The 23291-nt window shown below is 40.2% G+C and overlaps 1 protein-coding gene across 2 annotated transcripts in view; it reads right to left on the bottom strand.

The window, feature by feature from the left end:
* LOC126392256 (mannosyl-oligosaccharide 1,2-alpha-mannosidase IA) overlaps positions 1 to 23291 on the bottom strand; it is a 254432-nt gene that overhangs the window by 27081 nt on the left and 204060 nt on the right. The window contains exon 5 of one of the 2 annotated variants that reach the window (XM_050047564.1): positions 6528 to 6622. In XM_050047564.1, the coding sequence (XP_049903521.1) occupies positions 6528 to 6622 (95 nt within the window). The remainder of the gene's footprint in view (positions 1 to 6527; positions 6623 to 23291) is intronic. The other variant, XM_050047562.1, reaches the window with a different exon arrangement.

Raw genomic sequence — 23291 nt, 5'->3', positions numbered from 1 at the left:
AGCTGGCTACCTGAGGCTGGTGCTGCGTGCACACTGACATCACAACAGGAAAGAGTCATTTTCTCTCAATTAAAACAAAGTCTCCGCAAAGCTTATGACAAACTGCCAAAAACGAGCCAACGAGACCCAGCAGTGCAGCTTGGTGTTCCTCACTCTGCCTTGTGTCGTCTGCTCAAACAAAGAGAAACAGTCATGGCAAGGCAAAAGGAGGAAGCACCTGTGGCTGAGGCCGCCCTCGTCAAGTGAAGTGATAATGCCAGGTCATGTAGTGCCCCCTTGAGCGGGCCCTTGGTAGCAAAACTGTCTGTTTTATTACTTTATATTCATGTAACATGTATAAAAATGTCAATTAGATGATTATATGCACGAGTAAGAAAGAAATAATAAAATGCTGTTATGATAATCGGCTTAAAGAGATCAGTTAGACCCAGACAGATGTGATCATTTTAAGAGGTTTTCACTATATATGCATTATAAATCTTGTTATATTTCCAATAGTTTATCTTTCTGACACAACTAGAAAGTGCTGGATGCAATAAAATTCTGCTGCACACAACTATATTATGTCACTGTGTCACGATATTAGGACAATCAACTTTGAAAACTGGGTCCATGGGCAGGACTCTCACTGAGGTGTGACAGTGATCCTATGGAGATGAGATGCCAAATGGCTGTCCTTTCTTTGATGAACAAAGAACATGCAGTCTCGGACACCATTTCAGATGGCAAGACCCAGAGGAAAAGCCCTCACATGTCCAGTTTAGATCTGGCACAAATGACAAATCATCCGTGTTCCAGTGAATCCCAACACAGTGGAGCTACATGTGCACATGTTTTGATGTGATTAGTTAAAATAAAGTTGATTTGGCAGCTGGCATACCCTAAACATTATTACAATATGCTAATAAACTCACCAAAAGTCTATAAAAGAACCTTCACTATTATCTACAATTAAAATACAAAGTCAGTTTATTGTTGCCTAATACGATCGATATTTGTGTTTCATTTATCTCAACTTGACAATTGGCAACTGTGTTAACATGGCTTAAAAAGTTACTTACAAACTATGAACATCAAGGTCAGAAACACATGAAGCCATTCAGTTTTATTTCCTCAGCTCAGTGTGGGTAATACCACTCTGCAAATCCAATTCTCAGTTAATGTGTGGTCTCAGAGATGGTGCACTAATGCACGACGGTGATTACTTGAGGCAGAATGTACTACTAGGATGACTTTACATATCCTCTAATAGATGCTGGAGAAGATCAGACATCCGGTAATGAATTGAACTGAATTTGTAAGAAGGGAAAAAGATAGAGGATGAAGGAAAAAAAAAAAAAAGGTGGGAGGTGGGTGGTGTGCGAGGGCGGAGGGGAATCAAAGAGTTTGCCACTGTGATGAATGCATCCATTAAAAGTTTGGGGGCTACATCATTAGTAGCTCTGGCTCGAGTCACATCTGATTCCTCCTTTGGAAAGAATCAATCAAGGAATCAAAGCAGAGGTGCCGGGCAGCTGGTGGCGTGTTTGTGTGTGTGTTTGGCGAGGTGGAGGGGATGGGGGGGGAGGTATCCACTGGTACTCATTAATCTTTTCACCCCCTTTAACAAACACACCCTCACGCTCTTCCACAGCTATCAGAAATATAATCAGGTGAGGAAAATAATGAAAAATGCAAAAATCAATATCACATGTCATGCACAACGAGTTGGGGAAATTGGCATTTTTATGCACCTTAAGCAGAAAAGCTAAAATAATTCAAGTCTTTGATGTTGACCAGGAACACACACACACACCAATAAAACGGTGTCCTCGATATATTTAATGTATATTTTCTCTATGATTGTTAATAATTTCTATAATAGCTGTATTTTAATTAAGATGCAATCAGGACCAGGACCGTCTTCAGCATTTTTACTAACATTGATTTTATTTTGTTTCTAAGGGACTGTGTATGATATTAAACCCACGATGTTGCCACAATATGAAGTGTTTATTCACTCTCACACACTGAAAAGGTTTCTCTCATGGAGCGCTGCTAGACTGTAAAACAAATAAATAAGCTGGATGTCAGAAGTATCTACAAATAACCCTGTTATCTCCAGCAACAAAACAAGCAGGGCTCAAACTAATAAATATTTTCATTATACATTAGTCAGATAATTATTTTCTTATTTTATTTTAAAAATGGCTTGTGTTATCTAACCAACAGTCCAAACCTTAAAGCTATAAGGCGAATAAAATCTGGAAATCTTCATATTTGAGAAGCAGGAATAAGACAATGTAAAAAAGCTACTCACATGAATAATTTAAACAACTGTTTACTTAATCAAGTAATCATTTCAGCGCTTAACAAAGAGAGATCTGGTGTGCGGTGAGATCTAAAGCTTCACTTGTTTGATGTTTTGTACCAGACGTAGCTCAGAGCTAAATTTTACGTGCAGACTTTTGAAAGGGTCATTATAACACAACGCAACACTGAAAACTAAACATACAGCACAACAGTACTTCACCTATAGCCAGTGCTGGGAGTAATTCTGCTACTTTAGGCTGCTACTAATGTACCTAATTACTTTTTCAAATAAATAATTAATTTACAAATACTGAAATTTAACTGATGGAGCAGCTGATTGATCACATGATTCCATTCTATGCAACCAATTGGCGAACCTCATTCAGGGCGCCCTATTTAAACTGCTCTGTCCTGCCTACTGTTGCTGGTTCCTTTGCAAGCCGCTTTGCAACCCGCCTCCACCCCAGCTTCTCCTTTTCATGCTGTGTCTGACTTATCAATGTCATTTCTGTCTGTCATTGATGCTGCTCTGTTCTGTTCCTGGGGGGTCTTTGCTGCTGCTCTCCCTGCCTTAGACTTTCCATGTAAGCGCATGGAAGGGCAGAGAGGTGTGCTCTCTCCGCCTTAGACTTTCCACGTAGGCACGTGGAAGAGGCTTTCTGCGCAGGCCCGAGGAAAAGCAGAGGGACCCCAGAACAGAGCCATACCGCCAAATATAATACTGTAAATGGAAATAAAGTTTTCTTTGACTAATGTGTTCCTGACTGTACTGAAGTTATCTGTGATGTGTGGATCAAGTAAGCAGCGTTCAGTCTCTCTGTCCTGCGTATGAGTGTGTGATTATATGTTTGAGAGAGTCAGAGGTAAGGGAAGAAACAGTGAAAGGTGAACCACTGCAGGATATGTTTCCGTAAGTTGTTGAAAACTTAACGTTAGTCAGAACACCATAGGACTTGCTGGTCCACCAGCGCATTAGTAGTCACCAGATCTTAGAGCAGAGCAATCAATCAATCAAGTATCTGTCACTGCACACAATGGCCAACAGTTCATGCATGTGGGGCTCCCAGTCCTGGAAATATGGTCATTATTTTTCCCTCCTAAGAATCAAGGACAAATTAGGCTTACAGTGGTGAGTGGTGGTCTTTGTGCAGCATTTGTTAAAGTGAAAAAATAAACTTCAGTGTGTTTACATTTTTAATCACTTTTATTTCATTAGGCCTGTCGTCATAAGAAATGACTTTCATATGTCTGAGAAACAGTTATTTTATTTTACTCTGACTTGTGTTGTTTGATTTGAAGGCCTGTTGAGGTGACAATAAATAGGCCCATCAAAATCTATTGTGTTTTATTGTTCCACTGCTCACTTTTATCATGGTGATAATGGGCACGATCACAGATAAAATTTGGCAGATGTCTTGTCCCACACTGTGACACAGCAACCCTCAAATAACACAGCATGGATTAATTAAAGACCTGAAGCAGATATTTTAAAGTAATTCAAAAGTTATTCTCCCTAGAAACTAATCAATTTTATATGTAATAACTGGCAAAGTAATTCACTTACTTTTGAGAGAAGTAACTAGTAACTGTAACTAATTGCTAATTTTCAGTAACTTCCACAACACTGCTTAGCGTATATCAGAAAATGCTTCCTACACACTGTCAGAGCCACAGACTGTGCAGCAGGACTGAACCCCCCTGTGTGCTGACTGCCTGCTTGTGCTCCGTTACACACTGCATATGTTCTTCTCAAGTAATATGTGTGTGTGTGTGTGTGTGTGTGTGTGTGTGTGTGCGTGTGTGTGTGCGTGCATGGTATGGACAGACTTGTTTGTGTGTCTGCACGTCACTCCACGCACCCCTCATGACCACAGTATGGGCAGCCTGCTTCCTCCTGCCCATCTGTACCACAGACCCATGTTGGTGCTGTAGCAGGAATTAACTGTAGAATAAGGTAATTAAATCTGCCAGCAGCTGTCCAGCTTGGCTGGTGGGTTAATTGGTAGCAGGTGGATGACAGAGGTGCCAGGAAGTGTTTTATAAAATAAGATTAGGGAATGGAAGGAAGAGGAGAGTATACTGTGTGGATATAAAATCTTATAAACATGCATAAAAGGAGTTTGACAGTTTAAATGTGGCTAAATAACTTCAAATAATCAAACGTGGCTGTGTGAGTATGATATTTTAAATCCAGTCTCACAGGACACTTCATCAAACTGAATCATTAACTTTTCGTTCCCTGGTGTTCATGTGTGAAACAGAGGTAAAGTGAGGCAGCGGGTTTGTAGGCTGGCATTGACAATTCGACTTTCAGTGTCACTGAAGGTGTTTTATTTTTTTAGTCTCATGTCTCTCCAGACATGCTTTTTTGAGTATGTAATACTTGTGTTTTGTTTAATGTGGTTTTCCCACATAATAGTTAAAAATAATCTCTGAAAGGAGGCTGGAAGCACATCTACTTTTCCTCCCTCAGTGAGACATTTGCTTGCATTAATTTTTGCTATCTCCAGTGCTGATTGAGCTCAACCAGTCAAAGAGCAGAGTACAACAAGATGGCTATCATCAGTGGAAACACTGAAGAGATTCAGCCATACATGTTTGAGCCTCAGTCAGACCCAGACTCTGAATCGGAGTGTGCACAACAAGCAGACATATTAGAATGTTAAGTGTAGTTAGCATCTTTTATTTATGTTGTTTGTTAGCTTGTAGGCTAACTGACCCTTCACTAAGCCCCGCCCCCCGACACAGACTGGCCAATCATGAAGTAGCATCAGCCCAGCTCAGACCAGGGTCCAACAACAACACAGCTGTGCTCCATTGACTATAATGCAGTCGTTTCAGATTTCCTTCGTTTTCAGGCTGGTTTTGTGGATTTGGAGCTAAATGTTGTGCCTGGGGCACGTCGTGTATTAATGATACTCGTTACCTGGAGAGGTTGGAAAAAGATATACGTTTCTTCCCTGTTGCAAAACCAAAATCAAACCCTGATCAAACCCCAAAGTGTAGGGTTAGCTAGCTAGCTAGTGAAGATATAACCCACTGAATGTATACACATGCTGCTTTTGCTTTTTAATGATTATAACAGTGAAAAAAAGACCGACCCTGCTGTACAGGAACCAGTGAAGGGAAGCAGGGAAACTATATTCATTGTCTTATGTGGCGATCAGCAGTGATCTGGTGGTTCACTTTTACACTGTGATCTGTAGCCTATAGTTCATCTTTAGCTTCTAACTATCTTTGTCTTTTTCATACTAGCTTTCATACTAGTAATATACCTAATGTAGCTTGCCCGGCATATGTTTGAATCTCAGATTTTAGGGAAGTGCACATAGATCTCCCTTTAGTAGAGAAATGTGAAAAAACCTCTCTAGTGACAAAATTTGTGCTGATACAAGTCAGTACAGTCAATGTCATTCATTTTAAGGGACATAAACAAATCAAAATGAAAAACATTCTCCCCTCTCCTGCTTAAAAAGAATCAAACCCAAATCCAAACACAGAGAGAGAGAGAATTTATAATTCATGGTCAAATTGCTCTAAAAATGAAAATAGCTTGAAGTTGTGTTGCGTGACCGTGGCATTAAGAACATCGTGTCAATAAAGATTTTTAGATTAGAAAGGTAATGGTTTGGAACAGATTAAAAATTAACACAACTCATTTAAATGCATGCAAATATTATTCATATCATCTTACAAAGTGTTTATGAACACAGATTAATTCTTATCCAAATGTTATCGTCATTGTAAAGCTCAGCCTGCAGCTGCTCTATTGTCATTAAACGGAGGCTGTGGCCTAGTGTTGCAACGTTTTTTGGTGAAGTTTTTATTCACAGAAAATTGTACTTTTTAAGACTGTCATTTTTGAAAAATCATGTGGAGCTGATTTTTGTTTCTAAATTACAGATTTGGATCTTCTTTCTCCTTTTGGAACATGCTTTTATGTGCCAAGACGTCCAGAGGCTTTGCAACAGCTGAAAGTTGAAACTCAGTGTTGTTGCATGTGAATTAACGGAGGATTTAGAGGAAGGTTGAAAACAATATTAGCTCATTTCCCTATTTGTCAACATGTTTCACTTCAAACTCGGCTCACGTTTTTGAATCAAGCTCTGCCTCTGGTTGCCAAGATGAATAAACTGCAAGTGTGCTGATTAATGCCAGCCAGCGTGATCACTTGATATCGGTCTTTTATCAGGGATGGAGGACTTTTGGAGGTGAAAGCTGCTGCTGAGACTCACCTCCCCAGGTTGATGACTCCTCGGGGGATTCCTGTTGGTGTGTTGAAGGCAGGCAACAGCTTCTCTCCGAGCTCCAATACTTTGCTCTTGAACAGCTGGAAAGAAAATACAGAAAAAAGAAACTTGGTGAATAAACAATACACAAACAACATATGTTGAAATATATATTTTGCTAAGAGAAAATCTACCCGTCATCCCATCCAAGCTTAAACAATCACTGTCACAGGCAAGGAATCACAGGCCTGCACACATTTCCCCTCCAAAGCTAATTATGTGAAACACAAGGTCTGCTACTACAGACCTCCAGCAGGATTAAAAGCAATCTCATTGATGTAATCTACAACAGTCCATTTAAAACCGCACTTCCTCCCCATCTCCACCGGGCACAGACTCTCCGAGGTTAAGGCTGAGGCAAAGTTAATGTTTCATCTTATGAGCTGCATTATCAGTCACCAACTCTCCATTAGCCAGTGGGAACAATGTTTGAATGAAAAAAAAATGAAATGAAGACAGAGGAGTGAGATATTGAAATCCTGACAAAGAGAGAGACGTCAGAGGAGACAAAGGTAGTGGAGCAGAGGAAGAGGAAGAGGGGCAATTCAAATAAGAGACTTGAAAGCCTCGGAGGCAACAGAGGGAGCAGAGAAAGTGATTGAGAAGAGACAGATATGGTAGACAGAGGCAAAACAGAGTCTAGACAAAGACAAAGCGCTGTCAGAAGGAGAGTCTGTGAGCGTGGCAGCGGTGTGGAGCAGTGACTCAGCAGAAATATTGAGGAAGTTGGAGAGAAAATAGGGAAAACAAATAGCAATCAGATAGGTAGAAACCACCGGGCTCCGCTATTAGGATTGTTATCACTGTGCAAGTAGTCTTTGTAGTCTGAAATTGCTTTTACCTCAGCAAAGTGAACAAGTATTATTGTATAGTTACTGTTAGAATACATTTATAGTGATGTGTCCTCCTTTTTTAAGACCCTTTTTTCTCATTGTTTCATATCTCAAAACAAAAATCTCTCAAATCATACATTCTTTATTTTTATTTATTCTTTAAATTGGAATCCATTAGCCGCCACTAAGGCAGCAGCTACTCTTTCTGGGTAGCTACATTATAAACGACTTTTTTCCTTCTTTGTTTTTACCTTTATTTATTCACTGAGAGAAAGCCTCTCATTTGCGGGAATGCTATGATCAAACAACACAGACACCTAGAACCTGCCCAGTATAACCACAGTCTGATCTGCTGGCCACTGAGCAGCTCCACTGGAGCAGCTGGGGTTAAAGGCCTTGCTCAAGGGCACCTCAATGGTGGTAATAAAGGACGGGCAAGTGCTGCTTTTTCACTTCCCCTACCAAGACTTATCCTGCTGGTTCAGGGATTCAACCGACAACCTCCTGGTCACAAGCTAGTCTTGTGCTTAATGTGCATATTTCAAAGCCAGTAGCTGCATCATTCTCTTAAGCCTTTGCATGAAACTCTCACACGTCACCGGTGTTGAGAGTGACCCCTGTGGGAAATTTACAAAAACACTGCATCACTCTGACTCTCTCTCACTGTCAAGAGTAAAGGTTGCAAAATAGTCGTAAAGTGAATACATGAATACAAATACGACTGAATGAATGAATAAACAAACAGAATAGATACTGAATCAAGTGTAATGTTCAATATGCAAAATCATTTTTTTTCTGTCTGCATTTTTTGAAAAGAGCCATTTTTTTTGTCAGCTGATATTCTCACAGATTCTGTCAGAAGATGTTTTCTGATTTACATGCTGAACGCTTGACCCACAAATAAAGCAGCAATTGCACCCATTACATTTAAACTGTGTGATCAAAGTACTAAATACTTGACTGACAATATAAGCAACAATCAAAGTTTGGAAGAGATATCTTCAGTTATTTAACAGAGTTTAAAATAGCTAAATAGCTGCATCTATAATCACTCCATATACTATACAGTGAAATATATTAGTTGTCTGCTATTTTAATTTGAGTGTCTTTTAAGTGGGGAATGTATCTACTAGTCTATATAGTGCCCTCGCAAATTTTCACCCAAGATCGGATAAAATATTTAATTAATTTATTTATTTTCAGCCCTGGAAGGGGAGGAGCTATCCCAGCTGGCACAGAACGACAGGTAGGGTAGACCATGGACAGGTCACCAGACTATCACAGGTTTGACACATAGAGACAGACAACCATTCACACTCACATTCACACCTGGGGACAATTTAGAGTCACCAATTAAACTGCATGTCTTTGGACTGTGGGAGGACGCTGGAGAACCCACCATAAAATGATGCCCATGGCACAGGCGCTCCTTTCTGCTAACAACTCCACAATGTGCCACTTTTTATAGACAGGAGAATTAATATTGCAACAGTATACCTGCCTGTGAAGATGCTAAATTATGCTGATTAATAAGTGTCTGAGAAGTGTATAAAAACTCTCATGTACTCATAAAAATGCTAAAATCATAAAGGAGGCTTTTTCAAACTGAGTGCTTCTCACTTTAAACCAGTGAGAAGAGCACAGAGAAAAAAACTGAAATTGCACTTTAACTTATATTTCCCATATTACCCTGTTATGTCACATACTGTACATACCTTTTGCATATAAATGTAAATGTGAATCTTTCCTTTTCATTTCTTCCCTCTAGTTGTATATACTTTCATCCTCAGTGTCCACACGTAACAGACACTAACATTTAAGGGTTTAAAGACATTTTCAAGATATTTATCACCAAATTTAAGACTGACTGTTCAACAAATCATCTTTTTCTCATTCAAGAATAAGTGGTAGGATATATTCTGTATGTGAGCCTGTCCAGAATTAGGTTTTATGTGGGAATATGGTTATCAAGGTGAGTTAAATTAATCTACATTTTGCCAACTTTGCCAGGTAAGTGCGAGTACTGAATAAGTAAAAAGACAGGTTTAAGGATTTGTAAAATCAAAAATGTGGACATTTATCCTCAGTTATTTTTACTAAAAGAAATTAAAAGATAGATAAATTAAATTATATTAAGCAGTTTTAGCAATAAGGACCCAGCAAATTCAAAATCCTGAGTACTTAATGACTTTTAAGGCCCAAATATTTATAAAATTAAATTTAAGACATCTGCAGACACCCTGCTTTCACCTATCTCATTGATTAATCTAATTTAAACATTTTAATATTTGTTTCTACATCTCTGCTTTTATTTGTGGATTCCTGTGTTTTATAGTGACAACAAAGCTGAACCTTGAACAAAAATCTCTCAACTGAAATAACCCAAACTTTTCTAATACCGAAGCCAGAAAAATATAACTGCAGGTTAAAGACAAGCCGTTTGTGTTTTTACAATAAGGTGGTAAAAAGAATATTGAGTTGAAACTCCATATTCGTTCATTAGGTATCAGGTGTTTCAGAAATCTGGAAAAAAGACATTAATATTTTTTGTCTATCTAGAGCCCCCATGTACCGTGGCTATGAAGCACTCAGTCAGTCATAAAGTGGTGGGATGGGAGCAGGGTGGCGTTACACAGTCACTTGTTAACTCTGGCAGAATAATACAGAGCAGCCTCAGCCTAATGTGTGTGTTTGTGTATGTGCTACGCTCCCTCTCCAGTCCCCTGGCTCTCTATTTTATCAAAGAGAGCACTAATGACCCTCCGCCTGGTCCCATCTCTCCTCATCGGCCCTTTCTACCACTGCCGACGCCTCTGCTGGAGCAAAGCAGAAGCCCACAGGCACACACTCAACATTCAAAACAAGTACACACACACACAAACTTGCTTTCGTTTGTGTGCTGGGCTTGCATCACTTTGAATTTCACTACAGAAATATACTTTGGTTTGTGTAACCGTACACTTTTAAATGAAACAGACAGAAAACACACACATGCATTCTTTGTCGAATATGAAAGACTTAAAGACTCGCATCAAGAAGCAGGGGCAGCAGATTATATTGCACTCATTTATTCTTGTTTGCTTGTTTATAAATTACTTGATTAATTATAGTAAAACCCCTTTGGCTGGCAGCTGCTCTGTGATTTACTGTACGCAGCACACAAGCTAAATTAAGGGCCGTGTTCATAAATCTGTCTTCTCTGACACATCGCTGGTCTCTTGTGCAACTCAGTGAGCCTCCTCCAGCACGTGCCCTTCATTACTGAAGTGCTACTGTAATTACACTTTGTGTGTTTGCACCGCCCTCCCATCCATCCATCCAATAATGCAAAGCTATCAAGGAAATCCAAGATTGGTTATTTTTACTTTTTTTTTCCTTAACTCCCCTGCCTCTGATAAGATGGCAGGATGGTGGAACTCAGCAAATACCAACATTGATCCGACGTGACAGCCGACAGGTCGCTTTCTTCCCTTTCAGTTGGCATTCCCTGTAGGGCGGCGGATGGGAGGCTGGACACAAATGGCGTTTTCTATCAGCTCTTAACTGCTGAAGACACGCATCAGGCATGCAGTCCTTTCTCCCACAGCAAACACCGTCAGAGCCCAGTGGACAGACACTTCGGGAAACATTTTGAGGTCTGCCACTTCTGTTTACTAGTAAAACCTCTCAGTCCTCACCTCAGGGAACAAAGGACACGAGAAAATGGGTCCTACACACCCTTCCATACCAGCTATAGATTCACATTCTTAGATTTCCATTCATCCATCTGTCTGTGCACAATATTGCTGTCAATGACTTTTTGCAACAACTGAGAGAAACTAATTATTGGTTTCGTGGAGCGTGTCGCCATAATGAATTAAATAGTTGTATTTCATTCTCACTTTTTTCAGTCACAAAGTCAGAACACGACCCTGGAAGAGGCTGGCAAACAAACAAGACAGAAAGAGATGTACTACCGTGGCAGCACATCAACTTAACGTTACTCATAACCGCTTCTATCAAACTTGGAGAGGAGAGAACACAGTTTACTTGTTTACTGTTCCAGAAATTCACTCAAGTGTTTTATTTACCTCATTATTTTTTTTTTTAATAGACAGGACAGTAAAGTCATGAAGTACTGAGAGATGGACTAACAAACTTTTGGTTATGGTTTTAATTTTGATTTGTTGACAATAATAAAACACACAGAATACTGTCTTATTTAAACACCAATGGGTAACTGTGTCTCGCATGAATATGCATCAATGACCTTTGTGGGGACCAGTCCAGACAATAGATGGGTGTGATGTTACTCCTCATAGGTGCACATAAACCTACACAAAACAGTGATGATGTACTCTCTCAGTCAAGGTTCGGTTACAACTCCGCACTAATGCAAGATGGAAAGCGATGGATTGACATTGACTATTGATTAAATATTTGAATTATATGCATGCACATCTCTCAGTAAAAAGTTTAGATTTGAAAATGCCTAACAGGAAATTTCAATGACAGTATTCTATTCAATCTTTCTGTATAGGTCTACTTATTCTTGGACTGACAGATGCAGCAAACTGTTTAAGGGAGAGAGGATTGTAGTGGGAGCACTGGGGCGTCTCGTGTGACTGTGTGGCAATGGCAACGGTTTACATGGCTCAAAAGTTTAGGGAAGAGGACCCCTTAGCTGAATTTTGCTTAGGGCCCCAGGGAGGTCAGGACTGGCTCTGCTCCCTCACATGGTTATATGATATTACGCTGTCCCATAACTTTTTTCGACTTTGGGTAGCTCTCTTTTTAGTACTATACTATATATTACTGTTACTATATGCGTTTTAAAACAGGCTAAACGATTCACTAAAAGAGCCATGAACTGTGGGTTTTACTGTCACTAAGGATGTGGAAAGTTTTCTTGTTAAATATTATTTTAACGCTACCCTCATAACTGTACCTCAAACTTTCAAGAAGTACTATAATTGAAGCTAAAATGTTACAGTATTGCTAGGATTTATCAAACCTAACAGACACCATGTGAACCATATACACTTTATGCAACTTTGCCGGTCTCAGCCAAAGTATTTATATATATTACATTTTAAAACACCACAAACATGAGCAGGTTGGTTGTTAAACGACTAGGACAGTTGACTGGAGGTTACTTTAAAAGCAGAACAGTGTCTGTGTCTTTTAATTTTATTCATCTGTAAAATTTACTTTCGTCATGGTAATGGCGATAATAGAAACTGTTGGCAGGGTTGTTGTTCCTATGAGGAAGTTTTACCACATAGAGCATGTGGTTTTATTTGTATTTGGATAACAGTTGAGGTCAATGGCACAGTGGAATAAGATTTACCAGCTTTTGGCTGCACACACATGGACTAATTAATTCAGTGTTGTTTTTTTTGGCCTTTTCATAGAATCTGTATCACCTGCCTCGTCCTTTAAGATGAATCTCAGCATCTTAATCATACAATGGTTTTATTTGACTCCTCGTCATGGTTCTTGGCTTGACAACCAACCTTCTATGTCTCGCCGGTTTTTCCTTTCCTCTTCACATTAAGGACACATTCTCAAGTCTGATTAGACTGGTGATGGACACTGTGAATACATAATGTGGCAATAAAATGACTAACTGTGTGACTGGTTGCTGATATGTTTTAGCAGCCAGCAGAGAGCTTCATCAGCTGCACAAATCCCTCACTCATAGTGTCACTGATTCTTAGTACAAATGTGGGCTTTTAATGCGAGAACAAAGCCCCGTCTCTTTTACACCTGCCATCACCTCCTCTTTATTCACATTACTGAGATGTAGGAGACGCAGACGGCAGAAGACCTGATCTGCTGAAGATGAGAAATGGATGGTAAGCAGCAGTGTCATGGAAAACATATCTGCAGTTTAAAGGCAAACTTTATCGCAGCTTCAGAGGACTGCTTGTGGTTTTCTCGATTCTGTCCTCTATTCCTAAGACCAAAGCACATGCAGAGTGCATGCATAATGCTCTCTTTTTACAAGTCCGGCACAGCAACTAGTTGCCTCTGTGAAAAGAGTTTATTTGAAGTCACTTAAGGTTCCTGTGCTCCAAAAATAACGACCAAATCTAAAAACATAGCGGGTGACATTTTGAGAACCTTCTGATGTTGCCTGGCGGAGAAAAAAAAGCTGTTTTTCTTAAGACCATAGATAAATAACTCCTATTTGGCAGCTTATGAACACAGATCTGCAAACTAACCTCTCTGCCTCCGTCACTATCTCACACCAGCATGCAAGTCCACAGTAAATTTCTCATCATCTTTTTCCCTTTGTCCTGAACGTCTTGAGGACAGCTTGATCAAAAACGAATCTATAAAGCAGCTAAAAGGCAGCAGAGTCTGTCAGCCGGGTCTACAAAGGAAGAAAAACAACTCATGCCCTTCTGTCATGTCATTCATAGACCCATAGAAAGCTGTGACGACAGAGATCACCTGTGGATGAGCCACAGAAAAGGGGCAGAAAAGACTGGTATTTGTGCCATCAAAGGCAAAACGTCAGTCACAACTTCCCAAAGCCCAAGGTGATGTCTTTAAACACCTTGTTTTGTCCAACCAACAGTCCCCAAACCCAAAGACATTCTGTTGACTACCACATAAGAAAAAGAAAAACAGACCTTGAAACTGAGCAGCTGGGAAAAACATCACTTACACAACTAATCAATATAGAAAGAGTTGCAAGTGGCGGACGAAGTAATCCGATCCTTCACTTAAAAAGTGGTAGTGGTAATATCACAGTGTAGAAATACTCTGTTACAAGTACAATCCTGCTTTCAGTATCTTACTTCACTATACAAAACAGTAAATGTACCATTATAAACTTGAAGTACCAAAAGTGAAAGAACTTATTATGCAGAATGGCTCATTTCAGAATGATATATATGTATATATATATATATATATATACACAGGGTCTGAAATTGACACCTGCCAAGCACCAAATGAGGGTAGATTTTCAATTTGGCTAGTAAATCTCGGAAGGCTTAGTAGGTCTTGGTAGGTACATATGAAGGTAATAAAGGAGGAAGCTTTGTAGTCTGAACCAAGACCTAAAACTCTTTACTGCCTCCCACACTGTGAAACAGCAGCCCATTACAGCTTCACTCGTGCTGCTCTTAGCTTTCACAGTAAAAGCCCTGGACATTTACACTGCATCACTGCTAACCAGAGGGAACGTATTGACATACTGAGGCTATGGTGACGAGTTTTCCAATATATTAAAGTTTTGCTCTGGCCTCTTCTTTAAGTTTGTATTCAACGTAATATATTATCATCACAATGTAATGTATTGAAAGACATAGAAATTTGACAAAAAGGCAATTTAGTATCTCAGCCTATCAAAAATATGCTTGGCTGATGTTTGTTTTTTTGTATATACCAGTCTCCTTGGCTGGTGAGTCAAAAAGTTAATTTCTGACACTGTGTATATATAATATCACTAGATTACAATAAGTGATGCATTAATGTGTGAACATCACATGTTGCAGCTGGTAAAGGTGGAGCTAATTTAAGGTACTTTATATGCTGCTAGGTGGTTTAACCTTTGATTATACAACAACGTAAGGCATAACATACAGCGAGTGGGTCGCTATTGCATAATGAATCTTGACAGTTTGATACACGGCTCTGACACGGAACAGACCAGCTTGATGATAATTCTACCTATTACATGCCTACTTAGTAAAGACATTAATATTTCCATGAAAAACATTGATTTAAAAATAATGTTATTGCTTATGCTAAGCGTCTATAATCAGAACCGGGTCCATAGCAACAGTCTGCTATTCACAGTAGTGGCTAGAATGCTGTAATTGACCAATCAGAATCAAGTATGTAGAGAGGCCATGCAAGAAAATAATACTAATACTACAGCTGATTTATGGTCTGTATGAAAATTTTTCATTAATAAAGTAACTTCAGTTATGTAATAAATGCGGTGTCATAAAAAGTACAATGTTTGCCTCAGAGATCTAGTGGAGTAGAAATATAAAGTATCCTAAGATGGTAACACTTAAGTCAAATACCTCACGATTGTACTTAAGCATAGCACTTTAGAAGCTGTACTTTCCGCCACTGGGCAGATTGAATTTTCTGTTGTACATGTAGTCGAATTTGGTTCTAGTTTGAAAATACTCACAGGTCTCACACAGTAAGAGGTGACACCAAATACTGATTTCTAGATCAAATCTGTAAGGTCTAGTGTGCAGGGTTTAGTAGCATCTAGCAGTGAGGTTACAGACTGCAACTTCACTTGTGTGCCATGCATGTAGGAGAACCACAGTGGCCGATACAAAATGTGAATGGCCCTACCCAGACCCAGTGTTTGATTTGTTCGTTGCGTGTTACTGTAGAACAACACAGCGGACACTGTGGAAGAGGACTTACTTGTATGTAGATAAAACAGCTCATTCTCAGGTAACAAAACCATAATGATTCTTATTTTTAGGTGTTAAAAAACGAATAAAAACACAATATTACATTCAATTTCTGCCAATAGATGCTCATTATTGCCACACACTGGCATTTAAGGATTACATTTTGTTACATTTTGAGTTTAAAAACTGACAATACATTCATCTCTTGACATAAACCTTAGAACCCTAAAGGAAATGAACAAATACAGTTCAGTTATTCACTCATAATTACATCAAACAAGTGCCTTACAGTAAGCACACAGTCTGAACAGTAGTCTCAATTCAATCCTGGTGTAAAAGAATATTCCACTCTGAGACTAAAGTCCAAGTTAAGTCTTTTCTGACTTTGTGAAGTTGTGTCTGAAGTCATTAGAAGCATGGCTATATTCCACACCTCTAGTGATGACTATATGATGAATAATTGGTGCTCAAGAGAGGGAGAAAGTCAACATTGACTCAACAGAATCAGCTTTCATTAGATGCTAGATCCATCATAGAATGACCTTAAGTAAGAACAGCAGATACAGTGTGCAAACTCATACTTTAAGAGGCTCTATCTGCAAACTCCCAAATGGAAAAGCTTAAAAAACTTTACGTTTCATCACAGCTTAAACTGTACTGTACACCTGTGGGGGTACGTCTGCAGTGTGTGGGTGTATGTTTTGTGCACTGTTATTTCTAAAAAATATAATTTCAGTGGTCTGAGTTACAACTGTGTGCCCACACCCACGAACACACAAATTCATGTTAAAACATGGTTCAACGGCTGCTGCAGGCTTAGAGATATCTGAGGTTTAATTCTGCTGAGGCCATAATAAGACGCTCATTTTCTTAGAGCAACTGGAACAAAAAGTCGATTCTTTATAAGCAGCGACTGCACCTGGTTTGTTTAGCTTCTCTCCCAGCGGAATTGATCATTATTAGGATCCTTTTCCTTTCTCTGTATCTTCATGGGCCTGTCGTGGAAACGAGGGGGATTATTCAAAAGGAAACAGATACACTTCACGTATCTCAAACACTGAGCGCAGTCATCACTGATTGAAAGGAATATTACAAGTCTCGGCTTCAATCGTCTTCCTCAATATTTCCACCCTTTCAGTCGGATCTGACAAGACTGACAGGAGGAGACCTTTTATTGCACATTGATTTCGTTCTTCATTTCACAAGCTGCTGGTGCGAGCTGACTATGAAGCAGAACAGTCCACAGGTCGCAGCACCTTCACTCAAGTACGGTTCAACGGGTCCGAATCTCAACGAGATCGACACTGTTGCCTTTGAGCAAGCTTTATTCTGCTTTGAATATTCAGCTGCAGATGGTGTCTATATTGGGCAGCATCAGTGGTGTGTAAAATTCATATTAAATATTCAAAGTTAACAATGGCAGGATGGCAAAAAAGGCTGTCTCTATTGTACTGTAGGCTCTCTTCAAACCCTTAGTGTTACCAAAAGAACGCTAATAATTGCTGGTTTTAAAAAAACAACATTTCATTCCAGCCATGCCAGTGATTTTTTTTGCTAATTTAAATGTTATTCTGTTCCCTTTTCTTCCACACAGCTGTAATTTTGTGCCTGCAACACATGTTTCTACGTCTCAACCGGCAAAGCTGGCAGAGTGACATAGATGTCTTGAACACTGTCTGCTAACTCGCAGCATGCGGTCCCACATCAGCCTGATGTCGGGAAACCGAAAAGTACTCTGCATAATTTATGCAGCATAGCATCGCCTCAGAGTGGAGTAGGCGAACATGCTAAAGCAGATCCAATAAATTAGACATGAGGACTTCTCAGAAAACAAACGCAGCGGTAAAATGGGAGTACCCACCAAAGCCCAAATTGGAAAAACAAACAAGTGGCGGCTGCTCAATCAAGCCCCCGCTGGAAAGGAGCAGCTCTAAATTAGTCCACATTACAGCTATATTGTTAAGCAATGTTCATCAGCTTAAATGTTCTTCTCTCAAGTACATGACCGCCCACCTACTTTCCACCCCTCCCTCTGACCCACTAAACCAGGCTTATACAAATCATTTCACAGTTTGCTGACTGCTACTACTGTATAATACAGCAGTCACAGTTGCTGTCATTTCTCCCCATCCAATGATGCAATTACAGCGCGTATACACTCAGTCTTGTGCTTCAGCACTCTATGTTACCCAGAGCCTAATTACTGAGTATGAAAGCAGACCATTATATCTGCTTTCTTTGTGTGTGTGAATGCCAGGAAAATACATTTCCTGCTGCACAGGATTATGGATGCTTGTGAAGATGCGGTTGATTGGCTGTCGTAAACATAACTGGTCATTATTGGGATGTTTCAACTTAGATATAATCTTTCCATATTACAGGGTAGCCACCGAGTGGCACTGTATGCCTCAGTTTTTTCTTTGGGAAATCAGGGGATGCTGTTTTTCATCTAAAGCTGATTGTTGTGCGCAATGTTATTGCAGCACCATGCCTACATGAAAAGAAAGAGGAGGGGGGAATCCAGAGGGAAGAGTTAATCCCACCCATGTTCCACTGTTAAGAAAAATACATGGAGACTCTATTATAAAATCATGTTATGTTTGTGGAGCTATCTCTGAGCTGCCTGTCACAGCAAATCACTGTGAGCCACTGAGAGACAATAATGTGAGAGATAATAATGCTGGCACACTGGACCTCATCAGCTTGCTACCCCTGTGCCACACACACTCTCAAAAACAGAAGAGATTTCCTGTCACATAACACTCTTTTACCTGTTTGCATTGATGGATGTCATACAGGATCAGCCCTCACCGTGGCAACAGACCAGGCAGACCTAGTGACCCATCAATAATTCAACCTACAATTTGCCTGGTGCCATAACCTCTCTGCCATCATTACTGGGGAAGAAGAGCGGGGAGAAGTGGGGGCTGATGGGACGCGGAGAGGAGCAGTGGTTGGAGATTATGTCAGGTCCAGTTCTCATTAGGGCCATGACAGAGTCTCCCAGGCTTGGTGTGGGAGGACAACAGGCACCTCCTGGCCCACTCAGCCAGACAGAAGAGCTAACAGGTACCTTCCTGTGTGGGCACGGGCAGACAATACTTCCCGAGAAACTGCAGGGAATCTGAGAGATCTTGTTAAAGTCTAAGAGAGAAAAACTGCCTGAGACTGTCTGTCAGTTACATGCAAATAGCCGAGACGCTGCAAGACTGTGTGGGTGATGGATTAAAGTTTTCTCATACTTTTTTCTCCATATACTGTCAGCTTCTTGCAATCATAAATAAAATCTAAAACTTTAATGCTCTGCTAGATTAACCCAGAGGCTGTGATGACGCTTATACTCCTCAATACAGAGGTATTGAACTTCAGTAGTAGTGGATTGTCCTAAGGGAGGTGTTACAGGGCCAGCCCTGCAGTTACTCAACTCTTGCACAGACAGACCTATGTTGCACTGTGCTAGTTCTGTAGAAAGGTGGGACTGAACCCATTAAAATTCTGCAGTAGGGCCAAAAAAAAAAAAAAAAAAAAAAAAAAAACGCTCTTTGTTTTAAAAAATTTCTTTAAAGCAATCATTATCATCTTGGGTGGCACTAAGCCCAGGATATACCTGTGCTGCCCTTGCATAATAGTGACATGAAGGAGCTTGTTTTGGTGGACAGGCCAGTGCTGGTATTACAATGGCTAAATCTACGCAAAAGAAAAAGCTACAACAGCTAAAACAATAAAAGACATTCTGGCGTGTAGGTTGCTAGCTCTGAAGTTTCGTTGTTTCATGCACAGCACTAAAACGAAGTGTGGAGATGTGTCTGGCTACATGAGACTAGTTTAACGTAGCGTCAACGATTTTGAAAAGATTAACACACATGCAAAGTGTTACCATCTGAGAAAGATGGACAATGATAGACTTTATATTCACAGTCTACATTCTGTGAGCCAGACGACTAAATTCTCAATCTTTGAGCCATTGGAAATCACGATAGTACAAAAAGTTAATTAAAAAAGTATGATGTACAGTAGGGGCAGCCTAATAGTTTAGGCACATACATCCCTAATTTGATTCCAGCTTGGGATCTTCATTGCATGTAACACCCCTTGTTTTCTGTCTGCATCTCTATTATCATCTATCCAATAACGGCAATGTAAAAAAAAAAAAAAAAAAAAAGCTGACAATGACAATGCGAAGAGTTATATTAAGCAGGTTAAATGTTTGCCATATTCCCCAATCTAATCAGCAGCACCAAATATCAAAGTACATCTAAGGCTGATAGGAAGGTTATTAGTATTGGCCAGGTTTGAAATTCTGAGCTATGTGAAAGGTTAGGGAATCACAGTCATTCATTTTGTCTAGGGGTGTAAATCACCAGCTTCATCACGATACGATATTATATCGATTTGTTTGGATGACGATACGATGTTTGCCGATATCACAAAGTCTGTCACAATACGATTTTGATTCGATTCAGGAGCCTGCGATTGATATGACGCGATATCATATGCCCATCTAACACAATCATTTACATCAACTCACAAAAACAACTAGAATATGATTTGACCATTTTATTTCTGAGCTCTGTTTGTTGTTTGAGCGGAGGCGCGCTTGCCCAGAAATGGTGACACAGACGTGCTATGTGAATTTCAAAATAAATGTGTATCTTTAAGATGACGATATGGATCGATGTTTTCATTTTGCATCGATATAATCGGATCATTAATCAATGAATCGATGTATCGATGTGGATCGATGTATCGTTACACCCCTAATTTCGTCTTCACCCAACGGCAAAAATCTGCACAGGAATGTGTGCGAATGCATCAAGAAGAATATAATACTGGATCTACTGGTGGTGCTGGAGAAAAGTCATGGGGTTTCATCTACTCTCGATCATGAATGCCAAATAAATGGCATTCCATCCAATATTTGTCAAGATATTTCATTAGGGACTAAAGTGGTGAATCAACATCCTTAAGATGTACGATATGTTGCTCTGGCTCGTAGACAAGGCAACCAGCATAATACAGTTCAGGGTGCTTGTTCAGTAACAGAGAAGACAAAGAGTCACTGCCAATCTTTAGTGCGAATTGGTTTGAGATGCAAACCAGAGTGTACAGAAAAGAAATGCCTCTGTCATCTCTTGTTTTATAACATACAAAGAGTCCACATCTCCTCCTCTAACATATCTCTGAAAGCTGGACAGTAAACATCGCTACAAATACCTGTTGTTCATTTTCCACAAGAGATAAACATGATCTGCAAGAAAAGAGCCATCGGATTGCAGCGGAGTGGTTACGAGATTGGGGGAACACATTGTTGGGAGGGGGCGAAGGATAAAGTGTAGATGATAAAGCAGTCACAACATCAGTGAGAAAAGAAAGAGAGAGAGAGAGAGAGAGAGAGAGAGAGAGAGAGAGAGAGAGAGCGAATGGGGGTGGTTTATGTCTGAATCTTTGACTGGGATGAGAGGAGGCAAGGCAAGATGAGGGAGATCAGATTTGGGTTATCTGTGTGGCCTAGCGTGAATCTGCGGTTCAGTAGGCGATATGAGCGAGTTGTTTGTGGAGTGAAAAGAGAAAGCGGGAGAGAAGTGGGGCTTCTTTAAAAGCTCCTGATGGCAGAGCCGGGCTTCAAAGCACTGCCTGCTTCATCAAAGACTCGACTCAGTGAAGGATATGGCCACTGTGATGCCATGCATGTGGGGGAGTGAGTGTGTGTGTGTGTGTGTGTGTGTGTGTGTGTGTGTGTGTGCGTGTGCGTGTAAGTGAGAGACAGATGTTTGCTTGTGTTTATGTCCTCTTCATCTGTAAATTAGGACACCATATAACATGCTTTCAGAGACAAATGTTTATGGCATGAATCCTTCATCCGTGCCTTTGCAGGAGGTGATTGTGTTGCCAGCTGCTGACAATGAAGAGGAAGGTGGTGAAGAGGTACAGCGGTGTAAGCAGGGTGCACCCAGGAGGCTATACAGACGTGCCACACGTCAACCCAAACAGCAAATGCAGTCATCAGTCATTTAACTAAAAGAGGGGGGTGTCTTTGGAGTCAAGTTGCTGCCCTGAATGACAAAAACTCTGTGTAATCTATCCTCCTTAAAAAAAAAAAAAGTCTTCATAATCGCCAAGCCTCCATAGAGTCTGTGAAGAAAAAGCAATTCAGCTTAACGCAGTGCACAGGCTGCCGAGCGTAGATAACCGCCATTCAGACCCACAAAATTTCACTGCTTTTCCTAGAAAATTGAAACGAGTAAGACACTCCAAAAACTCAATTTCACAAGTTCTTCAAAAGGGGTGAGAGTGAAGGGAGCAGCTCACTTGTTATAATGATAGACATTTCATCAGCAAGCTGTAATGTCATATATTTTCAAGAAAGTAAAAAAACTTTGGTAAAAGGTGTACAAGGTCAAAGTGGATTCTTCTCGATTAAAAATGGGGATATGGTGAAGGGGTTGAAGGCGTTACCTCAGTGAAAAGCTATTCGAGATGGTAATATATACAATTATACTGTACTTTTGTTGGTGCATGTTTTATCTGTCTCGCGCACGAGAGTGGGAGTCGTAACAAAGGTGTTACAGTGCTGCAGAGCTCATCTGGAAACGCAGAGACGGTAGTTTGACAGTGTTCTTTTGGCACGCTTAAATTAAGCTCTGCCTGCACTCCTGCAGACACAGCAGGAGTGTCAGTGAATGTGGCAGACAGGACTGATCTGGGAACTGTAGAAAAGGGGTCATATAGGGGTCACGTTCAGCTTCAATATCAGTCAGTTAGGTCTCGATCTAACTGGAAACCTGGGACACGAATTCCATTAAAAAAGAGCAGTTTCGATGTCCACTCTAGTAAATGTGCTGCGATCTTATTTTCTTTTTCCCTTACCTGCGCAATGAAAACATGTTTTATAGCATTTACCTTGGCCTTCAACATTACACCACATGCCTTCACATCTGACATAGATGGTGTGATAATGCTGTAAGGGTTCACAACAGCAGAGGAAATTGAATATTTTTCAAGCATGCTAGCAGGTACATTTTCTAGATTGAGAAACTTGTGCATCAGCCCTCTAAATCTTTTAGCGAATTCAATTCCTTATTGTACAATCACCTTCAAACAACAAGCTGTTTGGTCAACCAGGTGCCTTACTGAGTGCAGACAACTGAAGGTTTCATTCTGCTACAAGGCCTGAGGTCAAGCGTACTCAAGTGTCCTTGAGCGACAAAATGAATCTCTATTGGCTGTGAGGTTGCTTGTTGTGCAGCTGATCTTCTGCTCTGAGGAGCAAAGTGAAGCGAGACGTTCCCTGCAGGCTACAGTACAAAAATACAATGAAAGAGGCAGCCCTTTCACACAACACACTGTGTATGTAAACTCTCTAAAAACACATCAACCATAGACATGCCTTCAGGCCTTTGTCAGCCTCTGTTTAACAGCACTGCACAGAGACATTACTGATGACATGCCATTTTGCCTGTGATCTCAAATGCTAGTTGTTGCAGCCGATATCAAATCAT

The sequence above is a fragment of the Epinephelus moara genome, chromosome 6 (assembly GCF_006386435.1).
Source record: "Epinephelus moara isolate mb chromosome 6, YSFRI_EMoa_1.0, whole genome shotgun sequence".
In the NCBI taxonomy this organism is placed as follows: Eukaryota; Metazoa; Chordata; class Actinopteri; order Perciformes; family Serranidae; genus Epinephelus; species Epinephelus moara.
The sequence above is the reverse complement of the archived record's forward strand: the minus strand, read 5'-3'. Positions and strand labels throughout refer to the sequence as shown.